The 26,069-nt window shown below is 48.4% G+C and overlaps 1 protein-coding gene across 1 annotated transcript in view; it reads right to left on the reverse strand.

Annotated features, from left to right (window-relative positions):
* Nucleotides 1-2,982: 2,982 nt before the first annotated feature.
* The window catches only part of ror1 (receptor tyrosine kinase-like orphan receptor 1), a gene marked incomplete at its 3' end in the record, with an annotated part of 117,690 nt that continues 94,603 nt past the window's right edge, over nucleotides 2,983-26,069 (reverse strand). The window contains exons 6-13 of the mRNA XM_084473464.1: nucleotides 15,662-15,789; nucleotides 13,239-13,556; nucleotides 12,345-12,590; nucleotides 9,759-9,976; nucleotides 8,088-8,267; nucleotides 7,396-7,623; nucleotides 6,374-6,738; nucleotides 2,983-3,712 (exon numbers count right to left, since the gene is read on the reverse strand). Of these exons, the coding sequence (XP_084329590.1) occupies nucleotides 2,983-3,712; nucleotides 6,374-6,738; nucleotides 7,396-7,623; nucleotides 8,088-8,267; nucleotides 9,759-9,976; nucleotides 12,345-12,590; nucleotides 13,239-13,556; nucleotides 15,662-15,789 (2,413 nt within the window). The remainder of the gene's footprint in view (nucleotides 3,713-6,373; nucleotides 6,739-7,395; nucleotides 7,624-8,087; nucleotides 8,268-9,758; nucleotides 9,977-12,344; nucleotides 12,591-13,238; nucleotides 13,557-15,661; nucleotides 15,790-26,069) is intronic.

Raw genomic sequence — 26,069 nt, forward strand, 5'->3', positions numbered from 1 at the left:
CGCCTCCCATTGTTGTGGCAAAGAGACACCCACCCATTCAAATTGTTTAATGCTGCCCCCAAGTGGCAGAAGAACAGTGATGCACCCCGGAGGTGAACCTTGACAAAATAGTATGGATTTACGAGTACCTCCTTGTGGCCGTAAACTGACGATTGTTTTCTAAATTTTGAACTAAATCAAACTAAAGATTTTCCTGATGCTAATAATGTTTAACATATAGTTCAATTCAATGACAGCAAAGGTATTCACAACAGTATTTAATACATTTATTTTTTTTGTTGCAATACAAAACATTTGTGCAAAAAATGTTCAGACATAATACAAAGAAAAGGCCTCTCTCGGTAAAGGATATTCAGGTAAACCATTTGTAATGGGTAATGGCATACGCTTTTCACAACATTATTTTATTTTTATTATAAATTTGAAAGAGTCTACAATGATATTGTTAAATGCCACGACAACATTTTTCTTCCTCTTCAAATACAAAAATAGCTTTGCCTTTGATTCACAGTCTTGTGTACAAGTGGTTTTTAAATGGGATGGTTGGGTGAAGGTGAATTCTCAACATCGCTCAATGGGAGGGCTGCACAAAACTCCAGCGGCTATGATAGGTAGCTCAGTCTGCTTCATTTGAAAGATAAATAAAAAAATGCAAAAACAACTTTTTGCTAAAACAAAAGTGAAGTAAAGCAAATTAAAATACCCTACATCCAAAGGCGAAGGCCAAGAAGACACGTAAACTATGTGGTGAAAACGGCTGATCTGTGTAAAAATCATTCAGTCACTATTTGACCAAAAGGTGAAACGTATACACAGCCCACCTGATGACATGTACCTACATTTACAAACACTTAGGTCATACGTTGTTATTGAGTCATTTTAGTCTATACCACCCATCACAAATGGACAAAAGTGGGCTAAGGCTTAAGTAATATTCATTTGTTTTGTATCTTGTTGGACGGATGTAAATTGACACATCAGGCGTGTTTGAAGCCTTTCCCCTCGTTGGCATTCTGGCACCTCCTTGACTGCTTCACGGAATAAACACATAAATACATTCACTACTGGTCTCATACTAGTAAAACTAAATGGAGCGTTGCCGTAGCACATTGGTCATCAGGTTAATAGGCTACAGTCTGACACGTGCCCAGTAGACCCCACGCACTGAAACATCAGAGACAGCACCACCAATAGAAACACAGGCCATTACATTTGCTCCTTCTGATTGGCTGATATTGTACCAGGTGGTGTCACTCGCCATACAAAATAATAGCAATATCAAATGTGAGGTCATAGGGCAGGTATAGTGTGTGGGGCCGCTTGTACATCTTTAAACCCACTTCAATCCCAAGGTCTCCTCCTTTCCTCATGCAGGCAGGGAGGATATATACACTTGGTTCTCGGGCAAAGGCACAGATGTTCTTGTTGAGTTGCAGAAGCATTTCCAGGGCTGAGAGTCCATAATGCCATGTGGACGACACTTCCTGAACGTGGCACTTAAACCTTTGAAGTTGGGACTCAGCTGATGGGACGGTGCGATGCATCTCTGTAGAATCACCTCGGATTCTGTCCCATTACATTAGGCACCCCCCCCCCCCCCCCCCCCACCCACCTATTATGAAAAAATAAATGATCAATAAAAAGCAGAACGCAGCATCCAATGTAAAGCGAAACAGACTGGTCAAACCCACCCTAGAGTGACCGCCACAACCCATGACAAATGAAAGACAACCGGCGAGGGCGCTCGACCAATAGCACGGCCTCTGGGTAGTTGGGGAGGGGGGTGGCGCCCTCCGGGCGGGGGGGACCAGGTGGGGCGTGACGCAGAGGGTGGAAGTGGTCTGACGTTGAGGTTTGATCCCATGTCATCAGTGTCTCGTCCAAGCAGAGGGAAGAGAGGGGAATGGGGGAGCGGCCAGAACCATCCGCGTGCTGTCCAATCAGAAGAGCCCCTGGTCCCCCATCCCCCTCCACTCAATGTTCTTGCCAGATAGAAATAGTGTAAAGGGTGACTGTAACAGACTTTCTATCATCTCTGGGAATTGTTGTGGCCGGACACAGTATTACCTGCATGAATTCAGACAAAAGCTCACGTAACCATTGGCTGTTGTAGACGCAGCGGGATAAACCAAAGCCTTGACGGCAGAGCTTCTGCTAGCTCCTCACGTCAGAGGAACCAGGACCTCCTCACGTCAGAGGAACCAGGACCTCCTCACCGTCAGAGGAACCAGGACCCCCTGGTCTTCACAACGAGTCGTGTCCGGTCACAAAAGGACGCAGTGTTGCTGAAAGGCAGCGGAAACCTCAGAATAAATGTCCTGTTCCCTTTAAATTCATAACCGCTTCTGGATCGATACCGTCTCGTGGCAGACCTTCATCTGGAGCGTCCTGGGGGAGGCACTCCGGGGGGGGTCAGTCTGTGGGACTCCCGGTCTGCCCGCCGTACTTCATCAGGACCGCAGAGGACAGGGGGACACATGTACAAACGGAACCTCAAAAGTCTCTTGCTCAATAAAAAATGTTTCCTTTTGAATATATATATACATATATATATATTTGCATTTTAGTCATTTTGGACTTTTTGTAATGTATTTACACAGAAGGTTAAATTGCATAAAAAAAAAACAACAGCACATTTTCAAACCAAGGAAGTACGTTAACATAGATGAATAAAAAACACGGTTCTGACCAGAGTGTACACAACGTCTTTGTTCAACCCTGGAGTCCAAAGCGACAGGCAGAAGCAGAGCCTACAGGTCCATGGTGATGACCTACAGGTCCATGGTGATGACCTACAGGTCCATGGTGATGACCTACAGATGACCTACAGGTCCATGGTGATGACCTACAGGTCCATGGTGATGACCTACAGGTCCATGGTGATGACCTACAGATGACCTACAGGTCCATGGTGATGACCTACAGGTCCATGGTGATGACCTACAGGTCCATGGTGATGACCTACAGGTCCATGGCGATGACCTACAGGTCCATGGTGATGACGGGGTCGCTGTACAGCAGTATGTTGCCGTCGCCGCCCAGCAGCGCCGCCGTCTGTGAGCCGTGCTCCAGCTGGCCCACGGACTTCTGGGTGAGGTGTCCGTAGAGCTGGCCCCCGGGGACGCCCTGCACCATGCAGTGGGACAGCAGCGGCGTGTTGGCGTCGTGGTTGGAGCCCGTGGTGGACGGGCCGCCGCTGACGTGGCCCGTGCTGGTGGAGCCGCTGGCGCTGCTGGGCGAGCGGCTCTTGGGCGGGGGCAGGTGGTGCTGCACCACCCGGGCGGGGGGCTGCGGGGGGCCGGCGAAGTGCGCCGGGAAGGCGGCGTAGCCCGGCGGGATGGGGTAGCCGTTGACGGGGATGAAGCGCTGGTGGGCCTGGGCCACGGCCACCGGCGCCCAGCCGGCCGGGATCTGACCCATCGGGCCCATGGGCGTCATCTGGGCCATCTGGGCCTGCGGGGGCAGCGGCTGGCCCGGGTACATGTAGCCCGGGGCGGCGGCGGCGTAGCGGGCCGGGTTGCTGAGGTTGCTGACGGGGCTGGCGCTCAGCGAGGTGGTCTGCGTGGTGGCGTTGCCCCCGGCCCCCGACGGCGTGCTGGAGCTGCCGTGGGACGACAGGCCCTCCCAGGCACGCAGCCGGCCGTGGACGTCCTTGAAGCGCGGCCGGCGGGCGGGGCCCTCCTGCCAGCACTCCGTCATGAGGCCGTAGAACCTGGGAGGGGCCACACGTCAGTCTCCAACCACAAGGTACACCGCCGTGTCTGGTACACTACTGGTACACTACTGGTACACTACTAGTACACTACTGGGTACACTACTGGTACACTACTGGTACACTACTGGTACACTACTAGGTACACTACTGGTACACTACTGGTACACTACTGGGTACACTACTGGTACACTACTGGTACACTACTGGGTACACTACTGGTACACTACTGGTACACTACTGGGTACACTACTGGTACACTACTAGGTACACTACTGGTACACTACTGGTACACTACTAGGTACACTACTGGTACACTACTGGGTACACTACTGGTACACTACTGGTACACTACTAGGTACACTACTGGTACACTACTGGTACACTACTGGTACACTACTGGGTACACTACTGGTACACTACTAGTACACTACTGGGTACACTACTAGGTACACTACTGGTACACTACTGGTACACTACTAGGTACACTACTAGGTACACTACTGGTACACTACTGGTACACTACTGGGTACACTACTGGTACACTACTGGGTACACTACTGGTACACTACTGGTACACTACTGGGTACACTACTGGTACACTACTGGGTACACTACTGGTACACTACTAGGTACACTACTGGTACACTACTGGGTACACTACTGGTACACTACTGGTACACTACTGGTACACTACTGGTACACTACTGGGTACACTACTAGGTACACTACTGGTACACTACTGGTACACTACTGGTACACTACTAGGTACACTACTGGTACACTACTGGTACACTACTGGGTACACTACTGGTACACTACTGGTACACTACTAGGTACACTACTGGTACACTACTGGTACACTACTGGTACACTACTAGTACACTACTGGGTACACTACTAGGTACACTACTGGTACACTACTAGGTACACTACTAGGTACACTACTGGTACACTACTGGGTACACTACTGGTACACTACTGGTACACTACTGGTACACTACTGGGTACACTACTGGGTACACTACTGGTACACTACTGGTACACTACTAGGTACACTACTGGTACACTACTGGTACACTACTGGGTACACTACTGGTACACTACTGGTACACTACTAGGTACACTACTGGTACACTACTGGTACACTACTGGGTACACTACTGGTACACTACTAGGTACACTACTGGTACACTACTGGTACACTACTGGTACACTACTGGGTACACTACTGGGTACACTACTGGTACACTACTAGGTACACTACTGGTACACTACTAGGTACACTACTGGTACACTACTGGTACACTACTAGTACACTACTAGGTACACTACTGGTACACTACTGGTACACTACTGGTACACTACTGGTACACTTCAATGGCAACCCGGCTTATATTAGCGGAGTAGATAACAAGAAGAGATAAGTAACAAGTAACAAGAAGAGATCAGTGAGAAATGCGCGGTGTGTGACTTTTCCTTTAGCTCATCGGCTGGTAGACCTAGTTCACCGGGATTGGTTTTATGACTTTATGAATTTCTTAGAACAACACAAATGTGGATAGTGTTTTTTTCTCTACACTCTTAAACTGAGTGTATCATGCTGCTGTTTACATCTAGATGCACCATATCCAATGCTACCCTTTTTCAGTTGATTTGAATTTGAAATTGAAATTGTGGAAGCCATTTAGAACATGCAGAACTTTCTACTGTATTTGGTTTCCAGTCCTCTTCATGCCATTCAAGTGCATTTATATATGCTTTATATATGATATATGACACTGTTGTTACAAAGAGTTTCATATGAGAAGAGATCCAGCAGTCCTACTATGTTACAGTCCTACTATGTTACAGTCCTACTGTGTTACAGTCCTACTATGTTACAGTCCTACTGTGTTACAGTCCTACTATGTTACAGTCCTACTATGTTACAGTCCTACTATGTTACAGTCCTACTGTGTTACAGTCCTACTGTGTTACAGTCCTACTATGTTACAGTCCTACTATGTTACAGTCCTACTATGTTACAGTCCTACTATGTTACAGTCCTACTGTGTTACAGTCCTACTATGTTACAGTCCTACTATGTTACAGTCCTACTATGTTACAGTCCTACTGTGTTACAGTCCTACTATGTTACAGTCCTATGTTACAGTCCTACTATGTTACAGTCCTACTGTGTTACAGTCCTACTATGTTACAGTCCTACTATGTTACAGTCCTACTATGTTACAGTCCTATGTTACAGTCCTACTATGTTACAGTCCTACTGTGTTACAGTCCTACTGTGTTACAGTCCTACTGTGTTACAGTCCTACTATGTTATAGTCCTACTATGTTACAGTCCTACTATGTTACAGCAGAACTTCTGGGGGAGACGGCTCAACTCAAAGTTGCAGGAGGCGGAGTTACTTGTTTTTGGTTTGTAACAGAGATAGTCAGAACACTAATTTGTGTGAATGCATGAAACTTTCAGACAGGGTTAGGGTATATTATATATTATATAGTATATATACAAGTATATTTACGTAATGAGTACATGCTGCTGAGTAAGTGTTTGCCGTGAGCCCGTCACCACCCTTACAGATCCCCGCCACCAGCAACAATGAATGGTAGGAACAAACAGGAAGGGAAACAGAGGGTCAAGGTAACCACTGGTACCTGGGCGGGCAGTCCTCCGGGCAGGGCAGCAGCTGCCTCTTCCTCACCATCTCCATCACCTCCTGGTTGGAGAAGCCGTAGTAGGGCTGCAGGCCGTAGCTGAACACCTCCCACAGCACCACGCCGAACGACCAGACGTCCGAGTCGGTGGTGAACTTGCCGTAAGCGATGGCCTCGGGGGGCATCCAGCGGATGGGCAGCAGGGCTTTGGGCTGGATGCGGTAGTAGTCCGAGCAGTAGATCTCCCGGGACAGGCCCAGGTCAGAGATCTTGACGTGCAGCTGCTCCCCCACCAGGATGTTCCTCGCCGCCAGGTCCTTGTGGATGTAGAAGTGGCTGGCCAGGTACTCCATGCCACACGCCACCTGGTGCAGGGCAGGAGGAGGACCTTTACACACTTCTACTGTATCTACTGTAAAGGAGTGACGCCGTTACACACTTCTACTGTATCTACTGTAAAGGAGTGAAGCCTTTACACACTTCTACTGTATCTACTGTAAAGGAGTGAAGCCTTTACACACTTCTACTGTATCTACTGTAAAGGAGTGACGCCTTTACACACTTCTACTGTATCTACTGTAAAGGAGTGACGCCTTTACACACTTCTACTGTATCTACTGTAAAGGAGTGACGCCTTTACACACTTCTACTGTATCTACTGTAAAGGAGTGACGCCGTTACACACTTCTACTGTATCTACTGTAAAGGAGTGACGCCGTTACACACTTCTACTGTATCTGCTGTGTTGGAGGGCATTTCAAATCTGTTAAAACTCAAATTTCATAATCAACACATATACTCAACAAAAACAACGATTGCCGAGTTTGCCGGATAAATGCATTTGTTAAGAGCGCTGAGGCTGCAGCAGAGGAGGGGCACTAGAGACACAAAGAGCACAAAGCAGCGTATTCCTGGTCAGGAGTTAACAGCCATAGTGGACCACCACCCTCCCACCAACCCCGAGGCACAAAGCGGGGAGCAGGCGTCCTCTGCGGTGGGGCGTGGCCTGGTGGTGTGCGTACCTGCAGGGCCATGTGCAGGAAGTCCCCGTGGTCCAGGCTGGACTTGACGGTGCCGTCCTCGTCGCTGCTGCAGCCCACGTCTGAGTGCGGCGAGCGCATGATGAGGAACTCGTGCAGGTCGCCCTGGGGCAGGAACTCAAACAGCAGGCAGACGGGCTGCTCCTGCGTGACCATGCCCAGCAGACACACCACGTTGGGGTGGTGGAGCTCAGCCAACGTGGACGCCTCCTGGGTGGGGACAGGAGGGGGTCAGAGACTCACTCGCTACTGGAGGGGGTCAGAGACACACTCGCTACTCGCTACGGTCATTTGTTTGGAGTGGGCTTTGGGTGGCACCACGGCAGGATCAATCAGGAATCTACAATTAATCAAGAATCTAAATAAATTTGACAAAAAGCGACCAAATAATATACGTTCAATTTGTCCCTCAGAGTAGTACAACTGTACATTCACCATTACAGGTAAAGCTGCACTATTTCACTGTAGCCATCATTTATGTTTACAATTGATTGAACTTACTACCAGTTACTGCGGAAAACAAAATATAAATTTACCAAAAATCCAAAGAATAAAACCATAGCTGGACCAACCAAGGGACTATTATTGTTTAGCGTCCTCTGATTGGATTGGTCTGTGCCCCCAGTGCGGGGTTAAAGTGATTGATGCTGACGGGTGTTGCAGCGAAGGCGTACCTGCTGGAAATCCCCCCACAGCTGTGTGTTGGAGAAGTCCTTGAGCGTCTTGATGGCCACCAGCTGGGCCTGCTCCATGCCCGGCAGGTACAGGTGACCCTTGTAGATCTTCCCCAGCGAGCACTCGCCCAGCTCCTCCATGAAGCGCACCGCAGACAAGGGCAGCTCCTTGGCCTTGCTCTGTGCAGAGAGAGAGAGAGAGAGAGAGAGAGAGAGAGAGAGAGAGAGAGAGAGAGAGAGAGAGAGAGAGAGAGAGAGAGAGAGAGAGAGAGAGAGAGAGAGAGAGAGAGAGAGAGAGATGATGTAAGTGAGAGTGGGAGACGGAAGGAGACGCGAGGGCGGACAGGCCATTCATAACGAGTTGTTTAACTGGGGATGGTACCATGGGAGCAATACAGGCAAGAAATATGGTTTCTGCTAATTGAGCAAGGCCTTTTAGAGTTGTAGAGAGATGTTCATGGTTCTAGTACAAAAACCAGACTATTGTTTTTGTGGAGTGATGGGAAGTCGATGAAATGCTGGGCTTGATCGTGAGGCAGAGAGGAAATGTACGCCATAAAAAATAAGAAAATACTTCAATGATAGTAAGACGTTGGGACTGTTATCAGAGTTTGTTTTGTAGAAGCCCTTTTCAAACAGCACAGACGGACCTGTTTTATATACAGCCACCATTAGTACCTGCACGCTGGCAGTGGACTCAGCACTTCAAACACACACCATCAGTTATCCAGGGGTCACCGCTTTACCACAGGCCGTTGTACACAGCCCAGAACAGGCTGTACAGCTCCAGCGTGTGCGCTTATACGTGAACACACACACGCCCGCTGCAGTTGTGTGTGACGTGAAGGGTTTGAGGAGGGTGCAGAGCCACATAACCAGAACCATCTGTACCTCGCTCTGAACATCCCATACCCCAGCAGCTCCCTCCCAAGCCACACACACACACACACACACACACACACACACACACACACACACACACACACACACACACACACACACACACACACACACACACACACACACACACACACACACACACTCATTAACCTCTGCCTTCCTACTAAAGCAAACATACACACACACATACAATATGTGTTGTATAAATAATAACCGCTGCGGTGGTGTTTGGACTGGGCTTCAGTGACTCAGAAAGACCAACACAGCAACACGGGCCAGCTCTTTGATTCACCACGGGGGAGGCTGCAGAGCGCGTGCGTGCGCGGGAGTGTGTGCTCAGGCTTTATATGCTGCTCAGCTCACAATAGGTTCAAGCAATAACAGTCACTCTGAAGAGGACCGCTGGAGGACTTCATTGGCCCCACATGTTCTCACAGTCAGACAAGGAGGGTAGGAGACAGAGGGTAGGAGACAGAGAGAGGAGATATTTCAGTATTTGTTCCTGTGACTGAGACACCCAACCCTGCCCTTGGTTCTGGTTCTATACACACCCTGTATTCAGAGGAAATGCCACCATGTCTGCAGCATCTTTACAGTTAGTGTGTACAACACAACACACACACACACACACACCTGCTCGGTGAGGGTGGAGATTAGCATGTCCCTCTGTGTGGTTTACCTTTGTGTGTGTGTGTGTGTGTGTGTGTGTGTGTGTGTGTGTGTGTGTGTGTGTGTGTGTGTGTGTGTGTGTGTGTGTGTGGCCGTGCTTACCTTGGGCTTGTACACGGTGGTGAGCATGGACATCTCCACGTTCTGTCCCCGGACCGGCTTGGGCTGTCGTGGCGCGGGGGTCCGGGGGGTCTTGGTGTTGTTGCGGCAGACGCAGATGAAGAAGAAGAGCAGGGCGATGGCCAGGGGGATGGCCACGCTGGGGATCAGGATGTACAGGATCTCCATGTTACTACCACTGCTCTGGTCCTGGTGGTGGTCTGAGAGGGAGAGAGAGAGAGACAGACACACAGACAGACAGACAGGCAGACACACAGACAGGCAGACACACAGACAGACAGACAGACAGACAGACAGGCAGACACACAGACAGACAGACACACAGACAGACAGACAGACAGGCAGACACACAGACAGACAGATAGACAGGCAGACACACAGACAGACAGACACACAGACAGGCAGACACACAGACAGACAGACAGACAGACAGACAGGCAGACACACAGACAGACAGACACACAGACAGACAGCCAGACAGGCAGACACACAGACAGACAGATAGACAGACAGACACACAGACAGACAGACACACAGACACACAGACAGAGACAAAGAGAGAAGTGAGTGAGAAAGGGGAGAGGGAGAGGAAGAGATTTTTAACAAACAGTTATTGACGACATATATATATATATATATATATATATGTTATTAAGTTTAACTACGGAGCCGCCAAAGTGACATCAAGGGAAAAAACAACATGTCCTGGCGACAAACACTGACTATAGTTTTGCGAGATCTCTAGTTTGATTTGTGAGATCTCTAGTTTGATTTGTGAGATCTCTAGTTTGATTTGTGAGATCTCTAGTTTGATTTGTGAGCTCCAGCCCCCCGGACCCACATTGCACTCTGCAGGGTGAAGCGCTGGTCCGTGTCCCCCTCGGGGCCGGCCCGTGTGTGGGTGTGTGTGTGGGTCTGGCGAGGCGGACTCCAGCTTCACCAGACCCACACACACATGCACTCACTCTGCAGCACGGCGGAGCGCTGAGTCAAATCAAACTAGAGATCTCACAAATCAAACTAGAGATCTCACAAATCAAACTAGAGATCTCACAAATCAAACTAGAGATCTCACAAATCAAACTAGAGATCTCACAAATCAAACTAGAGATCTCACAAATCAAACTAGAGATCTCACAAATCAAACTAGAGATCTCACAAATCAAACTAGAGATCTCACAAATCAAACAAGAGATCTCACAAAATTATAGTCAGTGTTTGTCTCCAGGACAAGTCTTTTTTTTCCCTTCATGTCACTTCGGCGGCTCCGTAAACAACTAAGTAACAACAAAGGCAAAGAATCGCCATGCACATACACAAGAATAATAGTACAACAGTAGTACAGAACAGTAACCCGTAGAGTACAGTAGAGAACAGAACAGTAACCCATAGAGTACAGTAGAGAACAGTAACCCATAGAGTACAGTAGAGTACAGAACAGTAACCCGTAGAGTACAGTAGAGTACAGAACAGTAACCCATAGAGTACAGTAGAGAACAGAACAGTAACCCATAGAGTAGAGTAGAGAACAGTAACCCATAGAATACAGTAGAGTACAGTAGAGAACAGTAACCCATAGAGTACAGTAGAGTAGAGAACAGTAACCCATAGAGTACAGTAGAGTAGAGAACAGTAACCCATAGAGTAGAGTAGAGAACAGTAACCCATAGAATACAGTAGAGTACAGTAGAGAACAGTAACCCATAGAGTACAGTAGAGTAGAGAACAGTAACCCATAGAGTACAGTAGAGTAGAGAACAGTAACCCATAGAGTAGAGTAGAGAACAGTAACCCATAGAGTACAGTAGAGTACAGAACAGTAACCCATAGAATACAGTAGAGTACAGTACAGAACAGTAACCCATAGAGTACAGTAGAGTACAGAACAGTAACCCATAGAGTACAGTAGAGTACAGTAGAGAACAGTAACCCATAGAGTACAGTAGAGTAGAGAACAGTAACCCATAGAGTACAGTAGAGTACAGTAGAGAACAGTAACCCATAGAGTACAGTAGAGTACAGTAACCCATAGAGTACAGTAGAGTACAGTAGAGAACAGTAACCCATAGAGTACAGTAGAGTACAGAACATTAACCCATAGAGTACAGTAGAGAACAGTAACCCATAGAGTACAGTAGAGTACAGGAGAGAACACTTGTGTACAGTTGAAAACAGTAACGCATACAGCAAAGTACAGTAAGGAAGAGTACAGCAGTAAGGAGCAGCAGAGTACAGTAGTTAGGTAGAGTAAGGTAGAGTACAGTAGAATAGAGTAGGGAAGAGTAGAGAAGTAGAGTACAGTACAGTGAGGAAGAGTACAGTTGTACAGTAGAGTACAGTATAGTGAGGAAGAGTACAGTTGTACAGTAGAGTACAGTATAGTGAGGAAGAGTAGTTGTACAGTAGAGTACAGTGAGGAAGAGTACAGTTGTTCAGTAGAGTAGAGTAAGGAAGAGTACAGTTGTACAGTAGAGTAAGGAAGAGTACATTAGAATAGTACAGTCAAGTACGGTAGATTACAGTAGAGTACAGCACAGTAGAGTAAAACGAGGTCAAACAGCTCCTCACCACAGACGGCTATGTCGCAGAGCTCCATGCGCACGCTCTCCACGAGGGTGAAGCACCAGGGCCCCTCGTGCTTGTCGCCGGGGTTGCGGCAGTAGGAGTGGCCCCCATTGAGCTCGGGGTAGCGGACGGCCAGGTAGCTGTGGCTGTGGGGGTACTGGGAGTTCCAGGGCTGACACTGGCGCCCCGACCTGGTCATGCTCACCGTGCCGCGGTAGTCCGAGCCGGAGCCGTTGAAACACTTGTGGTCTGGAAGAAACAAAGTACGGCTGTCATCAGGGGGCTCCGAGCCACAGAGTACGTTCTGTGATCAGGAGCTCTCTGGGGAAATGCAATATCACTTTTAAATAGAAGCGTAGCCAGAGCCTACTGCAGTATTTCCGTAATTGTTTTCCTTCATGGGAGAAGACATCTCTCCCGATGCGCTGATACAGTGGTTCTCAAACTACTTGTGACCAATGTATCCCCTCTTAGATATTTTACGGCCAAGTACCCACAAAACACTTTGGAGAGAAAACTTGTTTTCATGTAAATGCTCCACCCATAGAGTGCAACTCAAGGGGTGAAAACCTTAAGAAAGAACAAATGAAAAACACAAATGTGAGCCGGCTGATCCTCAGCGGCTTAACGGGTTCAGCCAACTGAAGAAGGCATCGCCCACAGCTTACACATCCGTGAGGGAGCTCATACCTTTTAGGCTCAGAATAGAATAGACAGAATAGATACTGCTTGAAATTCAACGGGGAGTCTTGTAAACATGCACGATAAATTGCATAGAAATAAAATAACACATTTGAGCAAGTGGATCTGCCACATAGAAATCCACTGGGGCGCGATAACGGGCGGCGTCCCGCAGCTGTCCCGTACGACGCGGGCCTCCGTGGCCCCCGGACTTACTCTTGTTGATGGGCTCAGCCATGGGGATGCCGATGCGCAGGCAGTTGGCGGCGGCGGGGCTGTCGTACGCGGCCAGTTCCTCACAGTTGGGCAGCTTGAGCCGCTTCAGGATGAGGGGGTTGGAGCGGGCGATGATGTACTCCGTCTTGCAAAGGTCGTTCTCCAGGATCTCACACTCGTCCTTGCACAGGTCGCGGGGCTTGTCCGCCCCCGAGCTGCGGTCGCATGTGGGGAAGGCGAAGTGGCAGAGGGAGGGGATGGCGAACTGGGAGCAGCGGTCCGACAGGTGGTTGGACGTCCCGATCATGGTGAAGGCGGCTGGGGACGGACACAGAGGAAGATTGTTCAATACTTGATCCTGATTGGTCAGTAACGTTCTAAAGGTGTGTGAAACACCGCTGCCTGTGAACAGTACAGACTCTACCGATGTGCTGAGAATAGAGCATTAACAACGGTGGTCAATGACGACTATCGACTAGATGGTTCCTTGACAACGCAAGAACAAGACACAAAGTACCACGGAAAAATATGTTCATTTCCACTGAACAAGCCGACAAGAAAACCAATAATGTTATACATGAAAGTAACGATTTTCTAATCACAGTCCTCTCCGAGAAGTCCCTACAGCTGTCAAGATGTGGGTCTGGATTTCCAGGCTAACAGTTACAATAGTTCTCTGAAGAATACATCCTGCCTCAAGGCTCCGGTTCCCTCTGTCAAATGTCTATGGGGAATAACATGGGGTTTATGAATGACTTTTTCTAAACATCCAACTAGTTTAGACTGGGTTTTTGGATTGTCGGTGCCGTTAAAGAAGCATTAATAATCGTTTACTACTTTAACGGCAATGACAACCCAAAAAGCCAGTCGAAACTAGATGGAAAAAGTGTGTAGTTCAAAACGTGATGCAGCTTTTACTCCTTCGCCAGCTACAGAGTTTGTTATGGACGACCATTCATAAACCCCATGTTATTCCCTATAGACGTTTGACCGAGGGAACCGGAGCCTCGGAGGCGGGACTTATTCTTCAGAGGTCTATTGTAACTGTTAGCCTGGAAATCCAGACCCACATCTAGAAAGCTGTAGGGTCTGGCAATGAGTAATGAAAACGGCCCAACTTGAGGGGCGGTCCCAAGCATACATTTCAAAATATCACTGCACGCAATTGGATAACACTACGACCAATCAGAAGAATACAAGGGGTGAGTATCCAGACCAGCGGAGCTAACCAATACGGCAAGACTCGATCAGTAAAACATCAACGCTTTTGGCCCCCCTATATCAGATACACGGATGTGATTGGTTAATGTTCTGGGCCAGGGGAATCGGGGAGTGAGTATATTGCTCGTTCCCAGAGTGACTCGCTGAGCAAATTCTAATTGTGCTCTCGCGAGAACTCTGAATTTCCGGGGTAAGTAACTGTGGTAAAATTGGAGCAAACCATTCCGGGGAGGATTAATTCTTCCTCGTCGTGGTTTATTCCACACATCTAGTTAATGAAAGGTTTGGTAAGGTGGCCCCAACAAAATCTATTTTCATCTGAACTCTTTTTGATGAATCTGTTACAGACACACTCACAGTGTGCGTTCAGAGTGCGACCAAGAGGCCTACACATGGCTGTGATGCACATAGAGCGGAGCGAGGACGGGAGATATTAGCACGTGGATCAAACTCTCCCCCTCATATAAGTGAAGGCCGAGCACCTCAGTGTGCTACTTTATGACCCACGCTCTTGCCAGACGCTCAGAATGGCGGCACCTTCCAGAAACATCACAGCTAGAGCTGCTCCTTGATGTTGCAGATCAGAAGTTCATTGCCTGCTGTCCCTCCAGTGGCTGGAGTCCTAGTGGAGGTAGGAGCCAAGACAGCTGCAACACTGATGAAAACCAGTCAGGTCACACACGCCCACAGACAGCAGTCTCTCTCTAAAACCAGTCAGGTCACACACACGCCCACAGACAGCAGTCTCTCTCTAAAACCAGTCACACACACACACCCACAGACAGCAGTCTCTCTCTAAAACCAGTCACACACACACACACACCCACAGACAGCAGTCTCTCTCTAAAACCAGTCACACACACACACCCACAGACAGCAGTCTCTCTCTAAAACCAGTCACACACACACACCCACAGACAGCAGTCTCTCTCTAAAACCAGTCACACACACACACCCACAGACAGCAGTCTCTCTCTAAAACCAGTCACACACACACACCCACAGACAGCAGTCTCTCTCTAAAACCAGTCACACACACACACCCACAGACAGCAGTCTCTCTCTAAAACCAGTCACACACAGGCCCACAGACAGCAGTCTCTCTCTAAAACCAGTCACACACACACAGGCCCACAGACAGCAGTCTCTCTCTAAAACCAGTCACACACACACAGGCCCACAGACAGCAGTGTCTCTCTCACCTGTGATCTGGGTCTCGATCTCCCCCTGCATCTGCAGCGAGTCGACGAAGATACTGCGGTTGCCGATGAAGCGGGCACAGGCGATGCCGCGGTAGGGCTGGCAGAAGCCCTCCTCGTCAAAATCATCCCTAGACAGAGTGAGGAGAGTTTTATTATTGTTCTGTATTGCTGTAACTATCCATTCTTTTTAATAATCAATGCCTTTGTTATCCATCCAGGAAAGTACTAAAACGTGTTCTTCTTTGAGATCTGTTCCTCATTCGTTTTTCTTGGCTACTTCTTAGACAGAACTAAGCATATAGAAAACTTAGCATACGGTACTGGTAATTATGAGCATAATTGATGGACTTTTCTAGACTAAATTAATCATCAAAAAAAAATCCACAATGAAAATAATGACTAGTTTGCACCCCGGGTTTTCTGTAGAACATTTACTGAAATGAAATCCTTCAGTGATATGTTTCCTGAGGCGACTGCAAGATTAAGTATGTTGAGGTAGACATGAAGGAAAGTTTGCTACATTTTTAAGACAAGCTCCCTATTTCATTCGTGGGTTTTTGGTTTCCTCCTGTACTGAAACATGTGAGAAAACGCAGCGCGCCAAACAAAACAGACGGTGCTCGACGCAAATACTCGGCGCAATACGCAACACCTCCACTAGAGGTCAGCCTCGAGCAATATATCAGCACTTTGACCAACTTGGCGGTTGGAAGAAACTCAAGCCTGCCTTTCGGGTGGTAGAGTTGCTTCAGATACATTTTGCTGGCAGACAAAGCATGCATACATACATGCTCACCACATAGACACTCACGCCTTCACAGACAAAGCGAAAGCTCCGTCTCTGAAAGCAAAGCGAAAGCTCCGTCTCTGAAAGGAACAGTGTATGTCGGAATCTCTCACACAGATGTAAAAACCGCATTTGGAGTAAATGTTTGGCCATGTATTTCGTCTTTATTTCTGTTTATGGCAAAGGGATGCCATCACAAGCTATGATTTGAAACACATGTAGAAGGGACGGGAGGGAGAGAGGGAGAATGAGATAGGGAGAGATGTATATGGTTATTCACATCATTATAACTTTCACTCCCTTATCTTTTCTCCTTCAACCCGGACGATCCTTCTCATTTCAAACCATATCATAAGTTCAAACACACTCCAACATGCTAACCACATGCTGCCTACTTGGCCTGTGTGAGATCTGTGTGTCATGCGCTCTAAGCCGAGCCATATGGAAGACTTTAGAACCAGGCACCAGCACACTCTATAGGGGTTCACACACACACACACACACACACACACACACACACACACACACACACACACACACACACACACACACACACACACACACACACACACACACACACACACACACACACACACACACACACACCTACCTTGTGGGTACTCCCCAGCAAAGGAGAACCATATTTGAGCTACAGGCTGTCTCTGTACGTCCCTACGTTAAAACAGGCCATTGTTCTGCCGGTCCACATGGCCAGGCGTGCTTGTGTGCAATGTACAACTTTCACAGAACCTCAATAAAAATAATCGTTCTGATTAAAAATCACAAGCGACCAGCGGGTTCTTGTTTTATATTTATGTAACTGCTGCGGTGGGAGGGCCTCTCCACAGGCCTGGCCCAGCTCTGTGGACGGGCTCCTCGTACCACGGCTGCTACAACGCTCATCTCAAACATCACACTGGGAAGCACTGGGAAGCACTGGGAAGCACTGCTCGCTGTGACTAACGAGGTCACAACGCTGCATGTGCATCTGGTCAAACATGTGCATGCAAACATAAACGTGCATGTGCACTTTTACGTTTAAACACGCACACACACACACACACACACACACACACACACACACACACACACACACACACACACACACACACACACACACACACACACACACACACACACACACACACACACACACACACACAGACCCGCACACATAGCCAGTGTGTGAGTGCAGGGTCATAAAGGTCACTCTCTCTGTGGAGTGTTAAGTATCTAAGGGGGGGACACTGTCAGCTCTCCCCCAGCTAACCTTCTGTCTGTAGTGCCTAAATGGTCTTTCCAGACACACACACACACACACACACACACACATTCCAGAGTGCTATGGTTTTACATTTACAGCTTAATAAGAGGACTGAGCAGAGTTATCTTTTGTGCTTATGTGAACTTTCTGGTCAAATGTAGAGATGAGCTCCAATAAGCTGAAGGTGCAGCATCCCTTACAGCGAGCGTTCTTCCAGCTGCTAAATGTTCAACTTTGCAGGCTTCACAGAATCCATTTTTCTCCAAGGATTTTGGCGTTTCTAGTAAAATTCATAAAAGTAATAGGGCTTCAACTCAAGTTGCTGCATCGATAATTACCATTTGAAGGAGGAGATCCACAACATTCAGGAACTAAACACGCACAGAGGCCTGGAGTTAGGCCTACTGCACGTCATGGGGTATTATGGAACGCAACAGACAGTAACGCAGAGACACACACTGGTCGGCATAAAGCCACACACACACACACACACACACACACACACACACACACACACACACACACACACACACACACACACACACACACACACACACACACACACACACACACACACACACACACACACACACACACTTCCTTGTCATTTGCGCATGCGCATGCGTGCAAATGACAAGGAAGCAACAGACGATCCTCCACCACCGGGCTATAGCCAGATTCTGTCGACAAATTATACCTCTGGCCAGTCCCAGGAGCCTCCAACCCAAACCACCTCGGCACAGAACTCACAGATCGCCGACAGATTTTTTTCCGTTCTTCCTCTCGCCGTGTGTTTGTGTTTGGGTGTGTGTGTTATTTCGCTTTTACTGTCGGTGGCTTGGATGTTGAGAGTGTACTACTGTGAATATGCAAAGCCATACAATGATGCTCCTTGCAACAATTCAAACTGACTCTACTTCCCTGCTGTGGAACACCCTGGCAGCTCGGGCTGCCGCTGAACAGCCCTGGCGTCTGCAGGGAGGTCATGTGGACGGGAGAAAAGGAAGCGCTTTGTGGAAAAAGATTTTAAAATAAGGTTGCCAATCTCTATTAAGACATCTGAGGATTTTCCCTTGGATACATTTGTTTGGTGCGGATGTGTTCATTTCAGTTCAGTTCAGTTTAACTTTATTGTCCCAAAAGGGAAACTTGTCATGCAGTCAGGTTCACATAAATAGCTCAAGAGTCACAAGGACACACAACAAAAAGATAGACACAGGCTAATATAAGTAAAAAATGTAAAAAAAACTTTTTAAACTTATATTAGCCTGTGTCTAGGCTAATATATATTAGTTCAGTTCAGTTTAACTTTAGGCTAATATATACTAGCCTAGACACAGCCTATATATAGTATATATATATATATATATATATATATATATATATATATATATATATATATATATATATAGGCTGTGTTCTAGGCTACGCTGTCTAGGCTCCGCCTTATGGGCGTGTCCTGTTTGCGTGGGTTCAACGTGGCCCCGCCCACATCCCCCCCGGCGCCGTGTACCGCGGTGCAGGCCTGTGTTGACGCGCTGCACGGGGGATTTAAACATTGTGGACGTGAAGCAATACACACTGCTTTACACAAGTCATATATTTCATGACGTATTGCTTTTTATAGATTAATCATGTAAATGCAAAAAATTAAACTTAAAGACCTGTGTGATTCTTTTCAAATGTTTTCGCAACGTAATGATAGGCGATATTTTGCATGGATTGATTTGTTTTAATATGTATGTAGCTGGTGTTTAAACAAACTACTGTCGCCAATAACAATTACAACAAATTAAAATATTACAATATTTACCACTGGAGCAGTATTAAAAAGAGGAAGCTTCCACAGTAGCAAGTCGGTCCAAACTCTGAACGCTACAAACGCTAGGCAGCACTCTAAGCCAGGACTCTAGCCTCATCTCCAAAGGACGCGACTCGCAATGAAGCGTTCTGGCAAGGCTGCAGCCTTCACATTGGGAAACATCCCCAGTCTCTCCTTCATTCAGCTACACACACCTGCCGGCAGGCACCAATCAGCTCCCTCTATATCAACCCCGGTAAACTTCTGGATGCACTACCTTCCTGCGTGATCGTAACACTGTGTTCCATAAGAGTTAATAACAAGGAGAGGCCTTCCACCAACAGAATGGTAGCCGCACAACTCAAACACTGTGTGCAACATAACATTACAGAAAAAAATTAGGACTTTAAGTTGTATCATCTTTTCGAGGGAAAAGTGTCTACGTGTGTGTGCGCATGAGAGAGTGAGTATGAGAGAGGGAGTGAGCGTGTGAGTGAAAGGGAGAGGGAGAGCGAGTCCTCTTTCTTGGTCATAGCGACTCCCTGGTTGCCTGTTGAAACAGTCACACTTATTCCCAGCGGGTTCCAGTCAGCTAATGGTTGACTGTGCTGCTAAACTTGGCACGGCTGGGTGTTAAGTGCTTTGCTAAAGGGCATCTTAACGCCAGATGTTCAGAAAGGTGGCGAGTTGGACACACAGGGGCGGACATGTTGGAGGCGTTCCTCTGTTCCTCTTCAAGGCGGACTGGGAACGTTTAAACAGTGGTGCTAAGACACTTTGTATTTCTCTACATTGAAAATGTGACACAAGTCCTGACCTCAATAGATTCTTTATGCCTCGGGAGAAACATGCCCAATAACACATTTCTTAAAAACAGCGTTCCAACTGTATAACCCTTAGTTAGCTTTCTAAATGAGGTATTGGCTGCTTCTAATATTCAATGGTTATAATATGAGGGCAGGAAGCTCAGGCTGTCAGAGCTTGTGACAGGGCTAGAGCCAGCATGTGTTGGTGTGTGAGTGTGTTTATGCAGAGGTCTCTACCTGTGTAATCCCCAGTGATAGACCTCCAGAGCCACCCCTAGTGTCCTGTTGTAGGTGCCACCAGTATGTAAGCTGGTTCAAATGTGACGGCCAAAAGGCAAAAGTGAGGTCTAAGACACTAAGGGCCCTATTTAGATGGTCTAAAACGCATGTGTTTTGGCGCAAAACAGGAGTAGCTTTGTGGGCGGTTCTATGGTGATGTTGCTATTATGACGGCGGATAAATGGCTCTTGTGCCCGACGCAAATCTAAAATGGGTTGGGCTGAAACCCATAGGTGTGTCTTGGGCATAACGTGCAATAAACCAATGAGAGTTCCACCTGCCATCCCCTTTAAGAGTCAGCGCATTTGACTTGACGAGTTGATAGTTTGACAGCACGTTTGCAGTCTCCGCTGAGACAGATGCATGACCACATGAATTTGAAGCTTCAAATGGCTCAGTTTATGGCCAAATAATAGGCATAATTCACACATGGAAAAGCGTTTTCTTCTCCAACTTCAGAAACACTGATTCGTCATGTAAATTGCGGCAAAGACAACTTAACACATATATGATATGTGGACGCAGTCCTGTGGCCACAACTGTGGGTCTATTTAATGATATGCGGCAACATATAACAAATAACATTAACAAACATCGTTTGTATACAATATCGACTTGTGTTCATAATATGCATGTCCCCCCCGTTAATATACATCGCCATGGACTGTATTATGTGTTACGTGTTTAGTTTGCGTGTGTTTTAACAGATGGGCGCGCACACACATGTGCACCAAGCATCACCCACACTCATTCATTCTTTTAAACACTCACTCGCGGTGTCTGTGTTTGCTGTACGGTGTTTGCAGATGCATTGATTTAAAAGTACAACTTACCGCTGTATCAGCTGTTCTTTCCCAAATCATTTAACCAACCATTTACCCTAAGACTAGATTTTGTTTGGGAAGGCTGGAATATACTTTGCTCAAATGTATTATTGTTATTATTATTATTTTAACGCATAGCATAGCCTACTATACTTCATTCATGTTCAGCCCTATGGAAAAAAAATGTTTCCACAATCCACACACTATTTCTATGCAGTTTCACACATATGAACAATCTTTGACATAATAATATTTAAATCAGGCTAATCGTTTGCATGTTTGTGCTGTGTATAGCCTACGTGTGTGTAAGCGTATACGTTGCAGTTCCGACCTGCCATGGCCCGTCAAAATAGCAACACCAACTGCGCTATCCGCTAGTGCATTTAGACCAGGAATTTTCAGTCAGTGGCGCAATTGGATTGGTGCAATGTTTAGATCATTAAAATAGCACCAAGTATCATTTGCGTCGGAACATGGCTCTGCTTTTCGCCGACACGCCTCTCCAGGCGCAAGTGTAGTGGTGCTGCGGGGGGAAATCAGCTTTGTGCCGGGTGCAAACTAGCAACGATACATACGTCGGTGTTGAAAGTCAATTGCGCCGGGTGCAAGATAGGGCCCAAAGACCACCTCTGGGCCCGCCTGAGCCGACAAATAAAAGCACCCGTGGAACTCGTTTTGGGTCGGTCGAGCGATGCAATTACCGGAAAGAGTAGAAAGAGTACAGACGTCCGTCTCGCACACGTGTGCGATTGGTTTCCATGGAGATCATGGTGTCCATGGTTGAGGGAGACTCAACGCCCTTTACTGGGATAAGGGGGCGGCGGCGGGACTGAATTTCCAGGCGTCCAGTAGGAGCCGTCTTGGTGCGTCGCTGGGTGTGAAGGATGTCTATGATGACACGTTGGATTTCAGGGGGTTTTCTTTTCCCTCAGCACCCGCACGGGTACTGGGAACGAGGCGATGACGCCCCGGAGATGAGCTGCAGGCGTTGAGCCTCAGGAGATAAGCCGTGGGAGGGTGTAGCAGGCGAGCCGCAGCGATAAGAAGGGACAGTCTGAAAACATCGAGGAGAACTTCAGCTCAGAGCCTTTCCTCAATGTTTCCCCTTTAGGGTTCCAGCACAAATTAAAGATAGCCGGTCTGCTGGAGAGCCATGTGGATGGGCAGGATCAGGATCACAAGGACAGCCATGCGACAGCCCGTCCTTTAAAGGTTGGGTTCCCCCGCTCCAAACAAAGAAAACCAATGAAAACAGTCTTAATACGATCCTGATTATCTCTGGTACCAATCAGGCCTTCCATGTGCGTCCACACAGTTGTTTTCTTTGGAGGTGCCACAGACTTTTATTGTGCTTGGATGAAACACAGCCCAGCCCTGCACTCAGCAGTGGGTCCCTGATGTGAACCGTAACATTGAGCCTCATAAAAGCCCTCTCATGTACTGCGCGCCACATCATTCTGTCCGTGCTCATTCCCACTCAGGCGAATGACGATGATGACTATGAGTACAGGATTACGATGGGGTAATATAACCTCCGGAGACATCTGCCTGTCCATGATCTGGACAACTCCAGCAAATTCCTGCCGGTCTCAGCCCCTCAGGGAGACTCGGAGGAGAGGGTTTGCGTGGATCTTCTGACGATCTGATACGTCCACCAGGGGACCAGGGGACCAGGGGACCAGGGGGGAGCCAGGGGACCAGGGGAGAGCCAGGGGACCAGGGGGGAGCCAGGGGACCAGGGGGGAGCCAGGGGACCAGGGGACCAGGGGACCAGGGGAGAGCCAGGGGACCAGGGGAGAGCCAGGGGACCAGGGGACCAGGGGACCAGGGGAGAGCCAGGGGACCAGGGGACCAGGGGGGAGCCAGGGGACCAGGGGAGAGCCAGGGGACCAGGGGGGAGCCAGGGGTCTGGGGGGACGCCAGGGGTCTGGGGGGACGCCAGTAGTGCGTGACGGAGCCGGGAACGAACAGAGAGCAGGGGCCCGACTGAGGGACCCCTGCGTGTATGAGGAGGAGAAACTCTACTGCTCTACACTGACGGTAACAATACTCGCCTCTGTCAGAGGAGAGAGAGAGACAGGAGGGAGGGAGAGAGAGACAGGAGGGAGGGAGAGAGAGAGACAGGAGGGAGGGAGAGAGAGAGACAGGGGGAGGGAGAGAGAGAGACAGGAGGGAGGGAGAGAGAGACAGGGGGAGGGAGAGAGAGAGACAGGAGGGAGGGAGAGAGAGAGACAGGGGGAGGGAGAGAGAGACAGGGGGAGGGAGAGAGAGAAAGGGGGAGGGAGAGAGAGAGACAGGAGGGAGGGAGAGAGAGACAGGAGGGAGGGAGAGAGAGAGACAGGGGGAGGGAGAGAGAGAGACAGGAGGGAGGGAGAGAGAGAGACAGGAGGGAGGGAGAGAGAGACAGGAGGGAGGGAGAGAGAGAGACAGGAGGGAGGGAGAGAGAGAGACAGGGGGAGGGAGAGAGAGAGACAGGGGGAGGGAGAGAGAGAGACAGGAGGGAGAGAGAGAGACAGGGGGAGGGAGAGAGAGACGGGGGGAGGGAGAGAGAGACAGGAGGGAGGGAGAGAGAGACAGGGGGAGGGAGAGAGAGACGGGGGGAGGGAGAGAGAGACAGGGGGAGGGAGAGAGAGACAGGGGGAGGGAGAGAGAGACAGGGGGAGGGAGAGAGAGACGGGGGGAGGGAGAGAGAGACAGGGGGAGGGAGAGAGAGAGACAGGGGGAGGGAGAGAGAGACAGGGGGAGGGAGAGAGAGACAGGGGGAGGGAGAGAGAGCGATAGAGAGGGGGGGTTGGGAGAGAGAGACCAAAGAAACGCGCCCTTGTGGCTTGGAATGAGGCAGGAAGGAGAGATGTATTACAGTGTGTGGCAGACTTGGTTTGCTTCATGTCATTTTCAATTTAGTCCACTTATTGGTTTTATATCCTGTTGCAGATACAGAAATGCCTGCTTTGGCATGTCCCCCTGGACAACGTTAAAAACATTGCACACATTTTGTTTTGAGACGCAGGATCCCTGAAGGTATAATGCGTTGCATATGCACTCCATCTTGGACAGTCTACTGAGGACTGTTCCACACTAGTTCCAACCAGAGTCATCATCTTAATGGTATTGCAATAATGTAATAATGATGTGGTTAAAGTAGATGGTGATTAACATGTGGAGAATCACTCGACATTACTTCATGCCCTTAGGCCCCGCAACGTCATACATTCCTCAGGGGAATACGGGCAAACAAAGAGCCTCCGGGGCCCGGGCAGCGGCGCTGTCCGTCTGTCAGTGAATTAGCTGCTAGCTAGCTGCTAGCGGGGCATATGTCACCAAGTAGCAGCACAAATCCTGGTGTTTACAGACATGCACCCGCACAAATAAAGAGCCACCCGGGGTCAATCGCTTAACACTCCTTTACCAAAACAAGGAGAGAGATATAGACAGAGAACAAGAGTGAGTCTTAGACCGAGGGAGAACACAAGAGCCAGACATAAACAGAGAGTCTATTTTGCTAATGAGAGTGTTTTGCTAATCACTGACCCTTTCCCAGAAAACATATGAAACCAGAACAGTGTAGGAGCAACGAGAGAGAGAGAGAGAGAGAGAGAGAGAGAGAGAGAGAGAGAGAGAGAGAGAGAGAGAGAGAGAGAGAGAGAGCAAAGCCCGAAAGTAAATTTGGATAGCAATAGAGAGAGAGGACTGGAAACAGTTTAGAGAAGAGTTTGGGGATGTAGTGTGTGTGTGTGTGTGTGTGTGTGTGTGTGTGTGTGTGTGTGTCAGAGGGGATGTTTGGTTGTAGTTTTCTCTTCCACTAGGCAAGCCAAAAAATGGGTTGCATTTGATTCAGAATTTTCATCTGACTCCACAGAAACTTTAACACCACTACCTCACTACCACACACACACACACACACACACACACACACACACACACACACACACACACACACACACACACACACACACACACACACACACACACACACACACACACACACACACACACACACACACACACAGTACATCTTCCTCCAGAAGATATACGGTAGAGTTAAAAAAAAAAAGTGGAATGTATAGAATTTCCCACAGACCATTTTACAGACCATAACCTTGATCTTCTGTACCTTGCCGTTGTGGATAAGGAGATGAACTGTCCTGTCATAAATGAATTACATGGAACATGGAAAGGTTTCTGAGGTCGTAAAAACAATGAAGAACTAAGAAATGGCAGTGAGCGGGGTGATTATACCTTGTTTTCAAAACAAGATTTATTTGCCGTGTTAGATTTGGTGCGTTGTTCTATCTTGAAGCGGTTCCACGGAAGCATGAAAAGAATAATTACAGGAGAAGCAGGCAGCGCACAATGGGAAAATAATTTAAAGGGAATGAAAGGCTGGAATTTGGGACGGGGGTTTAATACAGAGTTCAATATGGAAAAACCTCCCCACCCCACCACCATCCACACCGCCCCCCCACCACCATCCACACCGCCCCCCCACCACCATCCACCCCACCACCATCCACCCCACCACCACCATCCACACCACCACCATCCACCCCACCACCATCCACCCCACCCCCCACCATCCACACCACCACCATTCACCCCACCACATCCACACCGCCCCACCACCATCCACCCCACCACCATCCACCC

The sequence above is a fragment of the Micromesistius poutassou genome, assembly GCF_964030765.1.
Source record: "Micromesistius poutassou genome assembly, chromosome: 9".
NCBI lineage: Eukaryota > Metazoa > Chordata > Actinopteri > Gadiformes > Gadidae > Micromesistius > Micromesistius poutassou.